The 22,124-nt window shown below is 40.2% G+C and overlaps 1 protein-coding gene across 1 annotated transcript in view; it reads right to left on the minus strand.

Annotated features, from left to right (window-relative positions):
• CACNA1E (calcium voltage-gated channel subunit alpha1 E) overlaps positions 1-22,124 on the minus strand; it is a 351,045-nt gene that overhangs the window by 108,137 nt on the left and 220,784 nt on the right. The window contains exons 18-21 of the mRNA XM_032226797.1: positions 20,237-20,334; positions 12,138-12,194; positions 9,558-10,151; positions 2,739-3,028 (exon numbers count right to left, since the gene is read on the minus strand). Coding sequence (XP_032082688.1) covers positions 2,739-3,028; positions 9,558-10,151; positions 12,138-12,194; positions 20,237-20,334 — 1,039 coding nt within the window. The remainder of the gene's footprint in view (positions 1-2,738; positions 3,029-9,557; positions 10,152-12,137; positions 12,195-20,236; positions 20,335-22,124) is intronic.

Raw genomic sequence — 22,124 nt, forward strand, 5'->3', positions numbered from 1 at the left:
TTTCATTATATTTAACAATCTAGGAAGGGCATAATAAAAATTATTACATCCAAACTTGCTTAGTTATACTCAATGCTTCTTCCAGGTGAGCTACATCGGAACAAAAATAGCTATGAAACTAAAATTAGGAGTTTGCATGGGTGTAATAAGAGTTTAGCTCTCGATTCTTAATTATTTTCCCCCTTACAGGGATTTAGCAGCAGATTGCAGTTAGTGGCAACCACAGACTCTTGATGCTTCCATCGACATGACAAAATCAGCAACAAGGCACAAACCACGCACCCTGTAGGGGGGGATATCAGAGGTGGTATTCAGCCAGTTCTGACAGGTTCTGGAGAATCGGTAGCGGAAATTTTGAACGGTTCGGAGAACTGGCAAATACCAGCTCTGGCTGGCCTCGCCCCCATCTATTTGCTGCCTCCTGAGTCCCAGCTGATCGGCTAGGTCTTCTTTTGTTGCCCTGCACAGGAGAACGGAGCTGGAAAGCAGATTGATTGGGTGAGGAGGGAATGAGGATTTTGCAGCCTTCCCCTGAAGTGAGGTGGAAATGGGAATTTTGCAGTCTCCTTCCCCTCGAGTGGGGTGGAAGTGGAGATTTTACAGTATCCTTCCCCCAGGAGTGGGAAGAGAATGGGGATTTTGCAGTATCCTTCCCCTGCCATGCCCACCAAGCCACACCCACAGAACCAGCAGTAAATTTTTTGAATCCCACCACTGGGGGATATGACATCATAACACCCATAGAAAAGGGGCATTCTGCTGAAAAGCCACAACTTTCATACAGCACTCTAATCTCTCATCCCTGCCCAACTCTCCATGGATGCCACTGGACCCAATCATCTCCAGCAATTTATTTATTATGCCACCCATCTACTCTATAAAGTGGCTCTTTATAATTATCAGCTTAAAACCAAGCCTGTTTAAAGCGCTTCTGTGTAAGAAAAGGGATGAATAACTTTCTCATCAACTAGGGTGACCTGGACAAGTTTTCCAAAGTTCAAAATGTAATATAGGATGCGAGAAGAAGATATAAACTCTCAAGTCTATGATGTCTACGTCCTCCATTTCTCAGTAATCTTCCTGTAAACTTCTTGCCAGCTTCTAAACAGTTGCCTTTCTATCAAATCTTTGCCCTGGGATTGTATCAAATCAAGAGCTGTAGTGGCACCATGAAGGTGGAGACAGACAGATAAGCAACTTCCTCCCTCCCTCCCTTCCTCCCTTCTTTCTTTCTTTCTTTTCCTTAACATTTTGGAGGATATGACAAAGGCAGTTTTTTTCTGAGAGTTGCACTAAATACAACACTGACAAAGACATTTAGCAAACCTTTCTTCCACTGAGATTTGTAGTCCCCACATGTTGGGTCAAGAGAAAAAAGCATCATCTCCTATCCTGTCAACTGTTAATATGATCATTATTACAATTTAACCAGTAAGGAAAGGAAGATGGCTAGCCGAGGTGGCGCAGTGGTTAAATGCAGCACTGCAGGCTACTTCAGCTGACTGCAGTTCTGCAGTTAGGCTGTTGAAATCTCACCGGCTCAGGGTTGGCTCAGCCTTCCATCCTTCCGAGGTGGGTAAAATGAGGACCCGGATTGTTGTTGGGGGCAATATGCTGACTCTGTAAACCGCTTAGAGAGGGCTGAAAGCCCTATGAAGCGGTATATAAGTCTAACTGCTATTGCTATTGCTAGTGTATTTGGAGCCAACCCAGAGAAGAATTTGGGAAGGGGTTGCCTCTCATTTCAGATGTCCTTTTATGACATCCCCCTATAATTAATAAATGAATTTGGTTCAGAGAACATTAGCTGAGGGTTATTTCAACAATATAGTACCAACACAAGTCACAACATAATAAAAACCCTATAACTGAACCCTATAACTTCAGTCAAACTGTCGGTCACTTCTTTATGAAAGAGGAACAAATCTATAAGACGCTTTGGCCCGATTCAACACAAAGGAGCAGAGGAATATTTTTCATTTATTTCTTGACCACATTTCTCTTCTACTGCAATTCAGAAACTCTTGGTATGTTGCACAGAGTACAAAACCAGATGAAACATCCATATTTAGTACAATTATAAAACAATAAAAGAACCCCACCCAAAGAAAAGGCACACGGCATAAAAACCGAAATAAAGATGGCCTGACAAAACCAGGGGAAGTTGCTCTCTGGAACCGTGACCCGACAAATGCGCGCACGACAAAAGCGTGCCGAGAAAACCACGCTGAGAAAACCGAGACCTTGAAATCGCACCCACAATAGCGGGCCGACAACAGCGCACCGACAAAAGCGCGATTAGGGTTAATGTAAGGGTTAGGGTTAGGGTTAGGGTTAGGGTTAGGGTTAGGGTTAGGGTTAGGGTTAGGTTCAGGGTTAGGGTTAGGGTTAGGTTTAGTGTTAGGGTTAGGATTAGGGTTAGGTTTCGGGTTATTACGTTGTTTTCGTGTTGTTTGTTGAAGGCGTGCTTTTTTTGGCGTGCTGTTGTTAGCGCACTGTTGGCATGATTTCGAGGTCGCAGTTTCCTCACCGTGGTTTTGTCTGCACGCATTTGTCGTGCGCGCATTTGTCGGTGAACCTCTGGAACAACTCAGCTTCAAAAGCTTCTAAAATCTTAATATAGAGGGGGATATCTTGATCTCAACCAAGAATGGCTGACAAATGCTGCATGGCAATCTGTATCTCCCTTTAACAGGCTGAGATTTGGTATCAAATTAGAAAAAGAGATAGATACTTACTCTGTACCACAGTGGAGTCTTGAGCATCAATCATGATGGTCGTGCTCTCTGTTGCTTTATCCATGTTGGCAGTGATAAGTGAAAGATCAGGTTCACTCCTGCTGATAGTCCTCTCTGTCTCCATTGATAGGTCACCCAAAAGCGCTTGCTCACTTGTCTCTAGGCTACCGCCATCTTGCTCCACTGGACTGGCCTCCTTGCTCTTGTCTAACATCTGGTGACCTTCTGAAGGACTTGGATCTTGGGTGGACATGGGAAGCTCGGCGTTATTCGTTGTTGCTTCACTGGTCCTGGGTGAAGAATTTAGAAAGAGAGGGCCATAGTAAGGGATAGAGATTACGGACACGTGTTTGTGAGCGAAAGCAGAGAGAGGAGAATAAGAGTAAAAATAATAGCTAGGATATCACGGTGTTTTAAATAACTTAGATATATTGGATACTTGTAGATGTGATCTTCCGAAACACTGCAGAAAAAAAGTTACTTTTTTTTTTTGCTGTAAGCTACAAGCAATTAAAGTGAATTATCCACTTTTCAGAAAAACTTGCTTTTTCAGTTTTTAGTTTCTTTATTAGGTTTGCTCTATGCAGCAATTATTAGATAGCAGTATGTGGAAGAATTCTACTCATCTATTTTCAAGCAGCCAGTGCTCTGTTCTTCCAGTTTTCCACCATCATTAATCTCTTCTTTCCCAGATTTTAAAATTGCACATTGTTTGCCTAGTATGGTTTAAAGCCTGGCCATGAAACTACTATAAATCTCTTCAACAATGTGACCCCTGTATAAATGAATAACAACACATTTTGGCTACATGTTTATTTGCACTAATCTGTTATTCTATTATTATACACTATTCTATTATTTTACACTATTCTATTATTATATACTGTCCTATTATTATACACTATTCTATTATTATACACTATTCTATTATTATACAATTAAGAGGGCTAGAAGATTACACTTACTGATAACTAAACTTGAAGAAAATGATCTCTAAAATCCATTAATTTTCTAGGAAGATGGCTATTTCTGACGTAGTTAATTTCATACGTTCAGTTTTACAAGGCAGAGATGTCTGCTTGATTTCCCTTGCTTATACGAGTGGTGTGCATTTTCCTTTATACCTGCATTTTGCTTTCAGGAAAAGCCACATTCAAAGTAAAGCCAATTAAACTTTCCCTTTCTATTCACTGTTTTCTTAGAAAGTCTGACATCCTTCAGTGTGTTTAGAGAAATGAAGAGAAAGGAGTCTCTGTCCATGTAGAAGGAATAAGAGTCCCTGGCTCATGTAATTACTTTGCAAAGAGAAAGTTTCATTAGCCCTTTCTCAGAGTCATGGCACAGTCACGAATGGCAGCTTTTAACAAATCCTCTACAATCTCATTGGCTTTTCTCATCTGGAAACATCTCCAACTGTGTCTCAGTTGTGCATTTCCCTCCCTTCTGTCCAAAAGCTTGGTGCTATAGTTTCAATTGTGCTTTCCTTAAATTATTTTCCACATTTAGAATTAGGACTGACAACTGGCAGGGATAAATCAGAGGATTCCAGATTAGAAACAGCATCAATTGGTCCACCTCCCTGTCAAATATTATACAAACTGGTATGCGGCTCATCTAGAAATACCTCTGATTTCATGATCAAAAAATTTGGCAGGGATGACCAAGTCTGTATTTATATTGTACATCAAAGGAGAGTTTCAAAGGGAATATCATGTCAGCAAAAATAACCCTCAGAAAATACAGTATTTGCCTTAGCAAGTCTTTTTTATATTAATGAATGGAACAAGACAAATAATAACTTACTGAAAAGTATCTCGTAGGATGTCCTGGCTCAAAACTCAATAGTCTTAACCACTGTACTATACCTGCTGTCAAAGTTAGCTATGACTTTAAAAACGGCCAGCAAACAGCATTAAATTTAGTCTTCCAAAGTAGATGAGCACTGAAATACGTGCATTTAAATAAAATGGATTGGTTGATTATTTTGTACCATTAAGTCAGTCAGTGATGGCATGGCTAGATTTTCTACATTATGATGAGTCCCTAACTTGATCCTTCAGGTAAGTGCAGTTATTGTCACAGTAATTGAGGTCATCTATCTTGCTGTTCACCATCCTCTTCTTTTTGTTCCTTCCACCTTTCCCAGCACTAGAGCCAGAGGTGGGTTCCTACCAGTTCGCACCTATTCAGTAGAACCGGTTCGTCAAATCTACCAAACCGGTTAGAAGAGGTTCCACCAGTGGACCCGGAAAGCAGGCCACACCTACAGAAGAGGTTCCAAATTATTTTGAAACCCACCACTGGTCCTTGGATATGATTATTCTACACTATCATGCTCCTATTTATAAAACTCAGTGCCTCTGTGAAAGGTGAGGATGACTACTGCGTTTGTGGTGCAATCAGAACATTGCGTGTGTTGAAGTTGTTTTAACGCAAACCAAAGATGCCTTTTAAAAAACAAGTTTGCATCATATTCTTATGCATGCCAGTGCTGTGTGTGAGGTAGTTTAAGGTGGTTCTGACAAGTGTCGTCGGCATCTTCATATCCGGTCACATGGGCGGCAAGCCACTCCCATCCGGTCACATGGGCAGCAAGCCACTCCCACAAAGGAGGCCACACCCACAGAGTAGGTTTGAACAATTTTTGAAACCCACCACTAACTAGAGCCTTCTCCTGAGAGCTAGGTGTTTTCAAAATGCATCTAAAGTAGGATAATTTGAGCCTGATCATTTGTACCTTGAGTGAGAATTGAATTCTTTGATGATTCATTTGTTTATTTTTCTAGCTGTCCAGAGCATTCTCAGGAGTTTCCTGAAATAACCAGATTTCAAATGTGTTAATTCTCTTTCTAAGTTCTAACTTTCCTTGTCACAAGGAATGCCACTGCCTGCCCTTTGTAGATATAGACACATCACAACATCTTAATATCTTTTCCAAAGATTTCATGGTTGCTTTTCCAAGTGTTAGTCTGGGGTATGTTTCTTAACTGTTGGGTTCTTTTCTGTTGATAATTGATCATGAGAAGGTAGAAGTTAACTACCATTTTAATAACTTGATTGTCAGTTCTAAGGCTGATTGTTGCCATTAGGTTGGTCTTCTTTATATTTTAGTCCCATTTTTTTCCCATTCTGTCCTTTGGCTTTTATTACTAGAACTTGCATATAGCAATAGAATTTAGACGTCGTATGTACCACTTCATAGTGCTTTACAGCCCTCTCTAAGTGGTTTATAGAGTCAACATATTGCCCCCAACAATCCGGGTTCTCGTTTTACCCATCTCAGAAGGATGTCAACCTGAATCAACCTTGAGATGGTTAAGATCGAACTCCTGGCAGTGGACAGCGAGTTAACCTGCAATACTTCCTTTTTACCACTTGCACAGCCATAGTTCTGCATAACTTTTGCATTTTCAGCTATCAGAATACTGTTTGCATATTTCAGGATACTGATATTTCTTCATCCAATTTTAAAAGCAGATTTCTTTTTTCTCGTCCAGCTTAGAATACATTAAGCATATTGGTTGAATAAATATGGGGAGAGTATAGTCCTCACTCCTTTGTGCCAACCTAGACAGAGTTCATTTTGCCATATTCTGCCCATACTTTCACTTTCTGGTCTGTCTATAGGTTTTGCATGAGGATAATGGAATTCCCATTTTCCTAAGCACATTCCACATCTTGGCATGGCTGACACAATCAAATGCTATTCTATAATCAATTTAACATATACTGAATTTTTGGGGGGCACTCTTTGGCTTCCTCAATCATCCAACATTCATCAGCAACAAAGTTTTGTATTAACTGACTTTTCCTAAATCCAGCCGGCATCTCCTTTTCCATTGTATGGCTCCAGTCTGCATCGAATTAGTCTAAATATTATTTTGCTAGCATGTGAAATTGAGAATACTGCACAACAGTCTGCACACTATTAAACCTCCCTTTCTGAACAAAGGAATGTGACCAACCTCTTCGAATCTGTTAGTAATAGTATTGTTCTCCAGATTTGCTGGCATAGCTTGATTAGAATCTGTATTGATTCTTCTGTTGCTTGCCTTATTTCTGTGGATATTCCATCATGACACAAAGAAAATTAAACTATTGTAATGAAAACTTCTCGCTAACAAGAATAAGAGCAATACTTTTATACATTGTTAACTAGAACTGTCCAGAACTGGGCAGTAAAATTTGGATGACCACAGGATAGCAATAACATTTTTGTTTGCAACTTTGATCTGATAACTCTAATACACTGTAAATGTGCATATTGAAAAATAGCACATATTTTTTCTTTGCTTAATCCTTCTGTTAGAGCAGTGGTTCTCAATCTGTGGGTCGGACCCCTTTGGGGTCCTTTCACAGGTGTCGCCTAAGACCATCAGAAAACACATATTTTTGATGGTCTTAGGAACCAAGACACCAATTTTATGGTTGGGGTTACCACACACAACATGAGGAACTGTATTAAAGGGTCGCGGCATTGGGAAGGTTGAGAACCACTGTGTTGGAGTATAACAAATCCAAATTTATCTTATTTGAGTTCCATGTACAGTGTGTAAAAGTAGTTATAAATATGCAACAAAGCTAAAAAGAGATCCCCTTTTACTTCTGAATTCTTTTCTATCTTTTGTCTCATGTGATATTTTAAAGAGCTCATCAAGAGTTTATAATTCAAAGAGTCTTCCAGTGTTACTCCAAAAGTAGGAGAAGTAAGAAGGGGGAAAGGGACCCAAAGAAACACATGTAGGAGACTAAGAAAGAAACATTAGTTTTTGTGCCCACAAATAATAGATGAAGTTTCTTGTTTTTGAAGCAGTCTGGACAATTTGGTGTAATTTGTATAAAATGACAGCATCCATATAATTGTATAATTATGGCAGATTTGCACAAGTAATTTAAGTTTCATGAATCACAGCAATTTGCATGTGATTCGTGTCATTTAACTGTTATAAACTGACATTCAATTGTAATGGATACCTCCTTCCTCCTATTATTTCACAAAACTGAGTTTTTACTGCACATCACTTTTATCTCGTCCCTTTCATCTATGCCTGTAAGGATACTAAATGATTATTGCCACATGTAGCTTGTCTATGGAGCTGACTGAGAGGGTAATATCTGCATTTGAATCTACGGTATATCTGCATGTGTATCTATATCTACCTCTATACCCATATCTGTTGTGATCCAGCAGGAGCCATTGGAGCTGCCACCAGACTCCGACAATGAGGGGCCCTATGAGTCAGCTCTAGAGGATGTGGAGGACCCTGGACAGGGTTCTGACTCCGAGCAGGGTACAGAGAGGCTGGTTGGCCACCAGGAGGTGCCTGAGCCTTGGACCAGTGGGGAGGAGACAAGGGAGTGTGATCCTGATGTCATGCATTGGAGCAGTGGGGAGGAGACAAGGGAGATGGTCCTGGATGCCCGGCAATGGAGAGCTAATAGGCATAAAGAACAGTTGCGCAGTTACAGGAGATAATTGCACTCAGCTGGTGGTAATTAGGCTCCTCTCAAGACTATAAAAGGAATGATTGTGCACACGCCCGTTGCAGGAGTTGTAAGCTCTGCTGCCCCCTGCAGATGGTCCTATGGGATCGTGTTCTGACCCCTCTCGTCCCACACCAACACACTCCAAGTCAAAGATAAGTTACGGCATTTAATTAACAGACAGACAGGTCCTTGGCAGCAAACCGGCACAGACAAGCTTGGGCAGCAATCCAGCACAGATAAGCCGTGGCAACAATCCAGCATGCCAAGCTCACAATAATGTTCTACAACATGAGTTCCTGCGTTGACTTCTGCAAAAAGGGTGTGTGCACAAGCAGTCCTTTTATAGTCTGGAGAAGAGCCTAATGACCACCAGCTGAGTGCAATTACCTCCTGTACTTGCGCAACTGTTCCTGACGCCTATTAGCTCTTTGGTGCCGGGCATCCAGGAACAACTCACTGCTGGCGTCTGGATCACTCTCCTTTGTCTCCTCCCCACTGGTCCAAGGCTCAGGTGCCTCCTGGTGGCCAACCAGCCTCCAACCAGTCACATGGGCAGCAAGCCACTCCCATAAAGGAGGCCACACCCACAGAGTAGGTTCAAACAATTTTTGAAACCCACCACTGTTGTGAACTATCTGTACATTATTTTAAAAGAATGTAATAGCAGAAGGAAAGTATGTTTTCTGACAGTTATTCAGGCAGTACACAAAAGAAGCAGAGTACCATATTCAAAAGAGGAAAGGTGGTACAAGAAGCAATGGATGGAAACTAATCAAGGAGAGAACCATCCTAGAACTAAAGAGAAATGTCCTGACGATGAGAACAATTAATCAGTGGAATGACCTGGGTGCTCCAACCTTAGAGGGTTTTAAGAAGATATTGGAAACCATTTGTCTGAAATTGTATAGGGTTTCCTGCTTGAGCAGGGGGTTGAACTAGAAGACCTTCAAGATCCCTTCCAACTCTGTTATTCTACTAATTCTGTCTATTAGGGTAAAAATATTCTACAGAGGGGGGAAAAAATCCCATTCTCCTGGGCTCTAGCTTCACTTCTTTCAGGTTTCTATAATGGACTTCACTTTGGTTTCACTTAATTGTCAGCTACTTATTACTTTAATAACTGTTTATACAATCCAATAATTCCTAGATGATCTGAATGTGTAAAATGGCTATTAGCCATTAATAGTCAATCTAGAAGACCATTACAATTTGCTGCATTTTACTAAATGTTTATAAAGGTTTAGCAATCACCTATTTTGGTGGGTAGCAGAAATAAGAATGGATAGGCACGCACCTACTTATTTCCTTGGGGAGGCCCCATCAAGAACCTACCTTTTTAGCTCCATGTCAGCCACTGGTTCCTTTTCAACAATGGTCTCCTTCTCTTCTCCATTTTCGTTTTGGTCCCCATTCTGCTCTCCTTTCGCTGGTGCGACTCCTTCTGGCCCATTCTCTTGGCTGACTGTTCTATTCTCCTTGGGTTCAGTCCTCACCCGGCGGTGTCGGCTACGCCTCTGACTTTGCCGGAGCCGAGCTCTGTCCTCAAAGCTTACGCTCCCTTTGCTTTCCTGATCATTGATATCACAATTCCCATGAAATGATTTGTGGTGCCATTCTTCCCATTCCTTCTTGGCTTGAGGAGATGGACTTCTCTGGTCATCCCGGAGGCTGGGTTTGGACCCTGGGAGTTTTTGCTCCAGACTTTCTCCGTTTGTCTGCTCTGGTCTACCCCCTTGATCACCCTCAATCTTTTCCAGGCCGGAGTTTTCCAGTAACTTTCTTTTCCGAAAAATACTGGCATTTGGATTGAGCAGAGGAGGTTCATCCTTGTTGATGCCCTCTTGGCTAGACATTTGCCTATGTCGCCGGAGCCGGCTAGTCCGCTGTTCCCACACAGACATGTGATGTCTCCTTCTCCTCTCCCTCCTGGGAAAGGAAAACAAATGGGTTCAATCCATCTGTGCCCTGTCAGAAACATAAGAACACATACCAGTACATACAGCATGCAGCTAGGACCATACAAACATCACATATTGGGGCTTGATTCTCTCTTTCCCTGAATTTCATGAATGCACAGCAAAATCACAGCATCTCCGGGATAATAAAAGAATCAAGTCCACTTGCATGACGTCAACAAATCATTAGAAGACATTGCATTCCACATTCACTGGGCACATGGCAATAAGCCTGAACAACAGGACAATGAGGCCAAAGACCGACAACACAACACTGTCTTTGTGAAAGCACCCACCAGATCACTAAAACATATGGTATCAGTCTGCATGTACTGCAATCTTAATAAACATACAGTACAAGTAGAAGAAGTAAAGGTTCATCAACAAGCAAGGATATGGTAAGGATGGCTTAAAGCGTGGCACGTCAAAACCGCGGTCCACTAAAGCGCGCCCGATTAAAGCGCGTACGTGATGTCATCAGCAGCGCGACAAGAAAGAAAAAGGGTGCTTTAAAAAACGCTTTTAAAGCAAGCCGATTCACATAAAGGTAAGGTTTAGGGTTAGGGTTAGGGTTAGGGTTAGGGTTAGGGTTAGGGTTAGGGTTAGGGTTAGGGTTAGGGTTAGGGTTAGGGTTAGGGTTAGGGTTAGGGTTAGGGTTAGGGTTAGGGTTAGGGTTAGGGTTAGGGTTAGGGTTAGGGTTACGTTAAGCATTAGGGTTAGGTTTAGGGTAAGGTTAAGGGTTAGCGTTAGGTTTAGGGTTAGGTTAAGGGTTAGGTTTAGGGTTAGGTTAAGGGTTAGACTTAGGGTTAGGTTTAGAGTTAGGTTTTTGGGGGGTTAGGTTTAGATTTACGCGTTAATTTTAAGTTTACCGCTCACAGCGTGCTGTTTTCATTGCGCTGTGATGACGTCACGTACGCGCTTTCGTCAAGCGCGCTTTAGTCTACTGCGGTTTTGTGGTGGAACCGGCTTAAAGTATTGCATGCAAGCACAAGGGCTATTCAAGACCGGCCCATTTAGTAGGCAAATGGGACATTTCCTTTGCTACTCTGAAAGGGTGGTGATTAGCCAACAGCCTGAAGAGGGGACATGGGCCCAGAGAAGTACATGCAGAGGGCTCAGGAAGAAATAGCAGTAGGGGAGGCATGCGGTACCAAGTCCCATTCAGCTCAGTGCCAGGGTGAAGCAAATGCATCCAGGGTGATCCAGTGGCCCAGCAATCCCATATTTAGAGGCGGGCAATGCTTAGGTTCTCCTCTCAATGCTTGGATTCAATCAGTCACCTGCAGCCCATAACCCACTGTTTTGAAAGTAGGTCCTTTTGGCACATATACAGGGTTGGATAACTAAGAAAGCTGCTCTTCTCAGTTGCTAGGGAAATTGTCTGTTAACATGCAATATCTCTACCACTGATGCCATCAAGCCTGTACCTCTCATCATCTAACAGCTTTAAGGAGCAACTGAAAATTGTATGTGCTGCTGTGCAAATGTTTATCTGTAGTACCGAATGTTCCAAGGGTTTTTTTTTTTTTGCTGATCTTATAAAATTGCATACCATAATTTTATGGACAGACACATGGACACAGGAGTAACACATGTCTAGCATATTGGTAAGAAAACACACAACACACTGACATACGTACAGTCACACATGATTTAATGGACTGTTTGCACACACACAACAGTGTAGTTGTTACAATACAGTTCAGACCTGTTTCATACACAAAAGCCTACTCTACAAACAAACATAAAGCATACTCTCATACTTGTATAATAAATACAGATTATAGACCCACACTGGTTTATAGCTGCTCAAACTGTATGCACATAAAAACTATTAGATTGAAACATCCACCCATACAACATAAACATGAAACAACACATACTTGAACTCAATAGCAGGAGTCTATCACATACACACATGTAACCTCTCACAACAAGCCATCACATGCACACATACAGATTACTGGTACGTGGTTCCCACATCGACATGTGGTGTCTCCTCCTTCTGTCTCTTCTGGGGAAGGAAAATGAATGCATTCAGTCCACTGCAATGTCACGGATGGTCCCTGCACTCAAAATCCCATATAATGCACAAGCAGAAAACCAAAGACCTCTTAACCCTTGTACATAAATTCACTTGTGATGCAATGGGTGGCTATATAAATTAGCTAAATAAATCCCAATTCATTACTTCCATAGTGAACATTAAATATAAGCCAATGTCTATGAGTTTGGAATACATATTTTTTCACAGCTAAGAAGCTTTTTTGTATACAAAAAAAAATGAAATACATAGATATTTGTTCTGCGCTGGACTGAAAGAGTGTTGAATATGCAGCAAAAAGTCAAAACTTTATGGGAAGTTAGATTGTGTGGTTTTTCTGCCTGAAGCGGGATGTGTTTGTTTTTAGTCTGTGGTGTCTTGTTTTATTTTATGTTTTTAATTCCTTTAATTCTTAATTATATTTTGTAAGCCGCCCAGAGTCCATTAGATTCTATTAAATCTAATAAATAATAATAACAATATGCCAACATTTGGTGTTGAGATAGTAATTGTACAAAGGTTTTTTTTCTCTTCAAACTGCAGAAATCTGAGGTCAGTTTCTGGCAGAGGTGGGTTCCTACCAGTTCGCACCTATTCGGTAGAACCAGTTCGTCAAATCTACCGAACCGGTTAGAAGAGGTTCCACCAGTGGACCCGGAAAGCAGGCCACACCTATAGAAGAAGTTCCAAAATTTTTTGAAACCCACCCCTGGTCCTTGGATTTGATTATTCTACACTATCATGCTCATATTTATAAAACTCAGTGCCTCTGTGAAAAGACCCTAACCATTAACTTCTGAATAGCTACTTGGACCGACCTAAGTACTAATTCATAATTTCATATCCGGTCACATGGGCGGCAAGCCACTCCCACAAAGGAGGCCACACCCACAGAGTAGGTTCCAACAATTTTTGAAACCCACCACTGGTTTCTGGCATTGCATTTAGGACTATCAGTATATAAGGCAGAGATACATAATGAAAGTAATGATGCCCTTAAGGCATGTTTACCTCCTGGTGAGTTTTCTTGGCAATAAAATAGAAATGATGTCATTGCTTTTTCTGGGTTGTTTGATCAACCTCCATTATGGCCAACAGCTAACTAGGGGCTGCCATTTGCTGTAGCCTTTTGTTATATAAGAATTATTTAAATATTTCATCAGATTCACCCATGAAATGGTAAGTCATATCTGTATCTTGAACACACAGAAAATGCTTTTTGGTACTTTGCCAATACTTTATAAAAGCATATTCAATCTGTAGCACATTACTGTTTTGCATCTTTTATTAATTTCCACTTATTACTACTTCCTAATATGAGCACCTTCAGAAAAAAATAGCTGTGTATTTCATCTTGGAAATAACCAAACCGATTCTAGGTAATGGAAATATTACAGTTTTGAATTATTTTCATCAACTTTTTTTAAAAAAACACATAGTCAAAAAAAAAGGATAGATTGTACTACTTTTGAACTTCCTTTAAAATGTAGTTACAGAGGAGTATTAGGGGATATTGTGAATATTGAATCTTCAGCAGAATCTTCAGAATCTGTACACAATCAAAAGCAGGAGTTGTCTAATAGAAAAGCTGAGGTAAAAAATTGAAATAAAAATATATTTCAGCCCATGTTTACATCATGGAAGTTACATCATGCTGGTTGGTCTCCATCCCACATACTTTTGAGAGCAGTACAACATATGTAGAAAAAAAAAATTCAGTACAACCTCTGAATCAACCTTCTTCTTTCTAGTTTATGTCATGCCTTCCACGTGTCTTTGACATTCTTAAAATATTGCATGAATTAATGGAAAGCAGAGGCAGAAATATGAATTAAAAATAACTATTAAATAGACCAATAAAAATCCAGGAAGAGTCATCTACTAGAAATTATTGATGAACGATGTTTATACTATATTTGTGTCTGTTTTGGGATAATACTTTAAATAAAATGGAACATCGCTTGGTAATCAATTCTCCCTATTTGTACTATCTGTAAAATTATTAGTAACTGGTTTAAAATCAAATAATTAAAGCAACAAAGAGAATGTTAATCATATATTAATCAATGAATTGATAAATTAATGCCAGTGCTCTATCGCTAGCATGTACTATCAATAATAATATAATACTACGAGATTGTCAGGCGCAAAAGTCCAGATTCACACGTTAAAGTTCAATTAAACTGATTTATTGCTAAAAACCTATGCATAGCAATCTATTTGCCTAGTGGTCAGCATCTGCTTAGAGATAGATAAGGATCAATGGTTTGGACTATTTTGTGTCTATATGGGGATTCTAGGTTTTTCACTGAACTTCTGTCATCCCTTCTCTTACAGACATAAAGGTAACTTGTAGGTTTATGCTATGTCAGTGTTTCTCAACCTTGGCAACTTGAAGATGTCCAGACTTCAACTCCCAGAATTCCCCAGCCAGTGAATGCTGGCTGGGGAATTCTGGGAGTTGAAGTCCGGACATCTTCAAGTTGCCAAGGTTGAGAAACACTGTGCTATGTCTTTCTGTGATTAAACATGCATAGAAAATGGAAAACAGGTGACACGGACAGAAAGGCTTGTTCAGGATAGTCTCCGTTGACGTAGTATGTAGAAAATAAGAATTAGTTCAAAGGAGGCTCACCCAGATGTTTCCCAAAAATTGCTCCAGAAGAAAAGAGTTCTCATGGGAACGGAATGAGACTGTGGTGAAAAAAGCCCAGGAATTTTGAGGAAAAGGTAAAGTAGGAAAGTTGAACTCTAATGGGCTAGTTCAATCTTGTTGGAAAATATAAAATTATATAGGGATTATAGTTTAATGGAGCAATTACACAGAGCTGTTTGGATTCCTCAGGACAAATTTCTCAGCTGAAATCATTTTTTTTTAACTTGTGTGCTGCTGAGAATCACATAGGTGACATAGATGGCTATATAAGTGTACTAAATAAATAAATAAATACAGTCTGGATGCTCTCTCTATATCTATATCTATATCTATATCTATATCTATATCTATATCTATATCTATATCTATATCTATATCTATATCTATATCTATATCTATCTATCTATCTATCTATCTATCTATCTATCTATATATATATATATATATATACACACACACACACACACACATGTGTGTGTGTGTGCATGTGTGTGCGTATGTATATATGTATATATGTATATAATAATGGAAAGTAGGAGCAGAAATATGTGTGTGTGTGTGTGTGTGTGTATGTGTGTATGTGTATATGTGTATATGTGTATATGTGTATAAGTGTATAAGTGTGTGTGTGTGTGTGTGTGTGTATGCATATATGTGATGCATTTATACCTATCATAGATCACACATGTGAAGGATAAGAGGAATATATAATATTAGTTACCTGAATAACTATTAATTGTCTGAAAAATAAGCTATAAGGTTTATAAAATTGATTAATCCCTCATTTGCATATACCAACAGTTCTGTTTGTGTCTTACACAAACGACTCTCACACCCAGAATCACTCTACACACAGAGTAGATATCTTCCCCACTTTCTTCCAGCAGAAACAGAAGGAAGGAAGGAAGGAAGGAAGGAAGGAAGGAAGGAAGGAAGGAAGGAAGGAAGGAAGGAAGGAAGGAAGGAGAAGTACTGCGTAGGGAGAAAATCAAAGACGTTCAGTGCATTATGATAGAATGGACTTCATAAAGCAACCAATTTCCACTCATTCATTTCTTTTCATAGACCTTCAATTCTTTTCAGTATGTATAATGGAACCCCAACAAACACCACTCTAATTCATAGAAAATTATCTGTGAGAAAATAACTTTCCCTTGGAGAAATTAGATGCTGTATTTACTTTTAAAGTTTTAAAGCATGGGTGTCCTCTACAACATGTGATTACTTGATGGACAACATGTTCCCATCTATGCAAAATCAGGATGGAAGATCATCCCAGGAGAGTCTGTTTTCTGCCCAAAATTAAGGTTGGTCTGAAAGTGTGGCTTTATATGGGGCAAACTGCTAAGTGTGAGGTAACAAAAGGCATAAATTACCATTGCCACTGTTTCCTGGTTTGAGAAAGGCTGCAATTGTGCTTTGATAAAGTTGGGGGAATATCCTCCTGGCCAAAAAGTCCATCAGTTGTACCAGCTGGAGTCACAAATGCATTTCTCCTTGCTGAGCTAATAATGTGCCCTCTCCCCCATCAGGAGGTAAAGATGAAAGGGAGCCTGGACCTCAAGGGATTCTGAGATTCACCCTAAGCCTGTTCTGTCATGTTCAGGCTCTCGCATTTCTGAGCATTGGACATTTTCCCCACTTCCCCTGTTCAGTTTGGACTGTGTTATTAATGATTTCACTCCTTATTGCAGTGGTGGGATTCAGCCAGTTCGCATCTATTTGGGAGAACCGGTTGGCAACTTTCTAAGCAGTTCGGAGAACCGATTGTTGGAAGAAATCTCCTTTTGTTTTTTCCCACTTTACAGGGCTAATCCTGTAAGGAAGGCAGGAAGGAAACATTCTGGTGTTGTTTCTAGCCTCATCTTTATTGATCTGCTTACAGAAATTGCCTCTCCGGTTAACCCTTATTACATTGTAACAGCTAAGATGAAGCGCCCATCAACGTGAGTGATGTTGAGTTAGCCATGGCCACCCAGTCACATGACCACCAAGCCCCACCTACCCTGCTGGTCATTAGGGTAGAGAACTGGTTTTTAAATTATTTGAATCTCACCACTGCCTTACTAGCAGATGAGCTATCCCAAAAGTTTTATGTAGATATTAAAAACAGTGAGGGAGAGGTGAGTCCTTGTGTCTCCCACCAGAGAATGTCAATGCCGCAGGCCTCTATTTCCTCTACTCTCTTCAGTTGGAACCCACTACTCAGGGAGGAAGAGAAACCCAACAAAAAATATCTCTGTCAATCCTTACAGGTGGTCCAAAGAGATACCTTCATGGTTGAAGATAACAAACTCTGCCATTGGACACTACCTCCCTTTTTTTTTCATATATAAATTATTTTTATTTTTTATTACATAGACAACAATGGGAAAGGGAGAGGATGGAGAGAAAAAAGGGGGGGGAGGGAAAACCCATCTTCACATACAATATGTCGTTTAATCACAGGTGCATCCCTACTAAGTTTATACATCCCGTATCTCTCTATTGTATATTTAATAAGCACCACAATAAGCTAGGGTTTAAAAAACAAAAAAACAACAAAATAAAACAAGGGAGAGAGGAAGAAAAAAAAAAGGGTGGGGGAAGGGGGGGGAGGCCAAAAAGGACAAAAAAAAAAAAAAAGTTCAAGAAGGAAAGGGAAAAAGAAAAAAAAGGGTGGGGGGAGGGGGGAAGGCCAAAAAGGACAAAAAAAGGTCCAAAAAGGAAGGGGGAGAAAAAAAACAAAACAAAAACAAAAAAGAAAAAAAACCATCATCACATGCCGCATGTCGTTTGATTACGGTTGTTTTAACATCTACATCTTCAAATAATGTTTACCATCTCAGATATTTCCTCTAATGTAACTAAAGGTCTCATTTTCCTTCTACCATATATATTCAGTTAATATTAGCATTGTTTTCCCCCAGAGAATATACTTCTATTCATTGTTAACCTTGCATTTCATACCTTCAAACAGAGATCTTATTCCTTCATTGTTCAACAAGGCATCGCTGCCTATATATACCAGTTTTCATTTGTTCCCCTACTAGAATTGCCTTATCAGCAGCGAAATATCATTATAATAAATTCTTAGCCTTATACATTATATCACCAGACCTTATATTAATACTTCATTGTGTCATTATTAGATTATTTCACAGCATAGTTATATCATCATTCAACTTCTTCAATTAAAGCATAAATATATCATTTTTCATTTCCAAAATTTTGTTCTTTTTCCCTTAGCCATTGATAAAACAAGTCCCATATCTTATAAAATTGTTCATCCTCTTGCTCTCTAATTTCAAATGTCAATTTACTCATTTCGGCACAGTCCATTATTTTTCGAATGATTTCTTCCTCTTTTGGTTTATGATACATAAACAAATAGACTTTAAACCAGAGGTCTTTTTATTGGGAATTTTACCAGAAACCTACAACAAAGACTTAAAATATTTGATTGTAAATGTTGTAACAGCAGCCAGAATTGTATTTGACACTACCTCCCTTTAAACCTACTGCAGGTCATCTACAATGATCAGTATAGCTTTTGTCCATTTCCAACAATTGAATCAGTGGTGGGATTCAGCCAATTCGCACCTATTCGGGAGAACCGGTTCGTAACTTTCTAAGCAGTTCGGAGAACCAATTTTTGGAAGAAATATTTTGTTTCTTTCCACTTTACAGGGCTAATCCTGTAAGGAAGGCAGGAAGGAAACATTCTGGTGTTGTTTCTAGCCTCATCTTTATTGCCCTGCTTACAGAAACTGCCTCTCTGGTTAACCCTTATCACATTGTAACAGCTAAGGTGAAGCGCCCATCAACGTGAGTGATGTTGAGTTGGCCATGGCCACCCAGTCACATGACCACCAAGCCCCGCCTACCCTGCTGGTCATTAGGGTAGAGAACCGGTTGTTAAATTATTTGAATCCCACCACTGAATTGAATCCACACTGGAATGAATCCAGATAATCCATCCATCTGAAACCCTCTGCCCACCTAGTTTTTCAACAACTTTCTTTGAAAAAAGAAGGAGGGAATCTGGCAATAGTTTTCTACATTCCTAATAGTACTATTGGTATTGTTGAGAACCATGAAAAATTTGGTAGATGTTATAGTTGCTTGATAGGAAGAATAAGTCCCTCTCTTTTGTTTTGCATTTTCCTAGAACTTGAGTACCGACTTCATTAGTGTAAGCATTTATAAAAATCTGCTGAAAATATTAATGGAAATGGCATCAGCAGTTTTGATTCACGGGGCTGAAAAAGGTTGAACAGATGAATCAGGGACGGGTTCCGGTCGGCTTTACTGCCGATTACCTCGTGCACATGCTTTGCATGCATGCATGCAGTGATGCACGCTGTACGCCCATGTGCAGTTCAATTAAAATTATTCTGCGCATGCACATAACTCAAAAACAAGATGGTGGCAGCGGCAGCAACTGGGGAACTGGTTCAGGGGTGTGGCAGGCCTGGGTCGCTGCTGCTTCCAGCGACCCAGGCCACCATACCACTACTGGCTCGGCCGAACTGGTAGGAACCCACCTCTGAGTTGAACCATTAACATCAAATAGCTGGAAATATTTTTGTCATCCTTGCCTGGACTTTTAAAAAGTAAAGCTTAATTTCCTTCATGAATAAGCAGGGGTGGGTTCCTGCCAGTTCTAACCTCTTCTATAGAAGAGGTTCCACAAATCTGCAGTGCCGTTTAGAACCGGTTCCAGCTCCCTCCCCCCTCCCGTCCACACATCGTCAAGATGAAGAGGAGGGGAGGAATTCTGGGAGTTGAAGTCCACAAGTCTTAAAGCTGTCAAGTTTGAACACCCCTGGGGGGGTTTTTTCTAAAGGGTTAGGGGTGCGAGGGTCTTGTAACTTGACAGCTTGAAGACTTGCGTGCTTCAAATGCCAGAGTTTCTGAGCCAACATTTTGGCTGCTAAGCAAGAGTGTTGTTAAGTGAGTTTCACCACATTTTACAAGTTGGCCATGCCCACCCAGTCACATGGCTGGCAAGCCACTCCCACCCAGTCACATGGCTGGCAAGCCACTCCCACAAAGCAGGCCACACCTACAAAAGAGATTCTAAAAAATGTTGAAACCCACCACTGTGAATAAGAAACTATTTAATATAGAGTAAAGCCACTGATTGACTTAGCCTAACAATAACTCTACTGCCCCATGGTTTTTATGTTAGAAACTTCTAAAGATTGTCTTTGGAAGCTTCCATATGCCAAACAAACACAATACCTTGTTTTATATTTTTCCTCAATCTTACAGATTCTGTTCTGTTCTATTCTTTCTTTGGGAGAGTTATGACTGGAGCAAGTTTGGGGTTGTAAAGTAATGTGGCCTATGATGAATGAGACTGGCAACTCACTCTATAGCAGGCATGTTGGGAGCAGACATTGGACTGACTTCTTTGGCTTTCTGCAGAGCATGCTTTTGATTGAAAGCCTCTTCTTCCTCCTGCTCATCCTAAAGAAAAGACAAAGGCACTGGTTAAATAGAAGAACAAGTTGCATGCTTTGAATGAATGACTTACATAATTATTCCAAGTTGCAACAGTGAGGTTTGCACTACCTTTAAATATGCTTGAGATCACGGGTGAGAAAAATGCCTGGGCTTCAGCCCCTTGTATGATAGGCCCAGGCTGTACATAAGCCTTCCTACTAGGAAACCATTTACTGAGATTTCTGCAACGCTTCAAAGATCTATAAAACATATATCCAATCTACAGGTAGTCCTTATAAACACTCAATTCAGTGACTTTTCAAAGTTGCAATGGTGCAGAACGAGTGCAGTGGTGGGATTCAAATAATTTAACAACCGGTTCTCTGCCCTAATGACTATCTGGGTAGGTGGGGCTCAGTGGTCCTGTGACTGTGTGGGCGTGGCCAACTCAAGGTCACTCAGGTTGATGGGCGCTTCGCATTAGCTGTTACAATGTAATAAGGGTTAACCGGAGAGGCAGTTTATGTAAGCAGGGCAATAAAGATTAGGCTAGAAACAACACCAGAATGTTTCCTTCCTGCCTTCCTTACAGGATTAACCCTGTAAAGTGGAAAAAAACAAAAGGAGATTTCTTTCAACAATCGGTTCTCTGAACTGCTTAGAAAGTTACCAACCAGTTCTCCCAAATAGGTGCGAACTGGCTGAATCCCACCACTGCACGAGTGGTACTTATGACCCCTCCTTGGAGTTCAAGCCATTACCATGTCCCCGCAGTCTCGTGATTGTGACCTGAGCCCTTAGCATCCAAGTCACAATTAAGACATTAGAGCATCCCACGATCATGTTTTCATCATTGAAGATCTTCTTTGCCAGCTTCCATCAAGCAGATTCAATGAGGAAGCCAGGAGGACATTGCAAAAGGCAGTTATGGGATGTTCTTGCTTAATGGTGATTTACCTACTGAAGGCAACCAGAACTGCCAAAATTGCTGTCGTAAAGCAGAATGGTAGTGTGATACTTTGCTTTAGGATTATATTGCTTAGCAGTGGCAGTTTGGGTCTCTATTGGACAATATATTTGTAAAATTATAATAGCTGCCATTATTCATTTTTACTCTTATATCCACTTTTCCTACAATCAACTCAGAGTATCTTAATATTGCTACCCAAGCCAAAAAATGTGCATTATCAAGACTGGTCAAACACTATTTACAGTCCAAATGTTGGAGATGTGATTGTGTTGACGCTACGTATTATCATATATGGTGGACTTGTAAAAAAGTTAAAGCATTTTGGATAAAAATATGGTGGATTATTCAAAATATTCTTAAAAAGAGGATAAAGTTCACTCCCCAGCTGTTCTTGCTAGGTATAATTACAGATTGTACAGTTATAGAGACTAATTTGTTTCTGAACTTAACAACGGCAGCAAGATTGTTGGTGGCGCAGTACTAGAAGAAGGAAGAATTGCCTACTATTCAAGAATGGACGTTAAAAGTAGTAAACTCAGCAGAGATGGCCAAAATTTCAGCATATTTGAAGGACTATTCAGATGAGAAATACAAGCTGGAATGGAGAAGATGGATTGACTACATTCAAAATAAATATCGAACTAAGAAATTTCAATTAGCTTATGAATGAACAAGGAATGTTATAACTTATCTAAATTTGGCTTAATAAAAGGGGAGTTAAAGTACAAGAGGGAGGTAGGATGTTATAGTTAGTTAGCTTATGTTAGTGTATGATTGTTAAATGTTTATACCCTGTATTTTGTTCTGGGAGGTTGGGAGGAGGGAGGGTTGGAGGGGGGGTAGG

The sequence above is a fragment of the Thamnophis elegans genome, chromosome 11 (assembly GCF_009769535.1).
Source record: "Thamnophis elegans isolate rThaEle1 chromosome 11, rThaEle1.pri, whole genome shotgun sequence".
In the NCBI taxonomy this organism is placed as follows: Eukaryota; Metazoa; Chordata; class Lepidosauria; order Squamata; family Colubridae; genus Thamnophis; species Thamnophis elegans.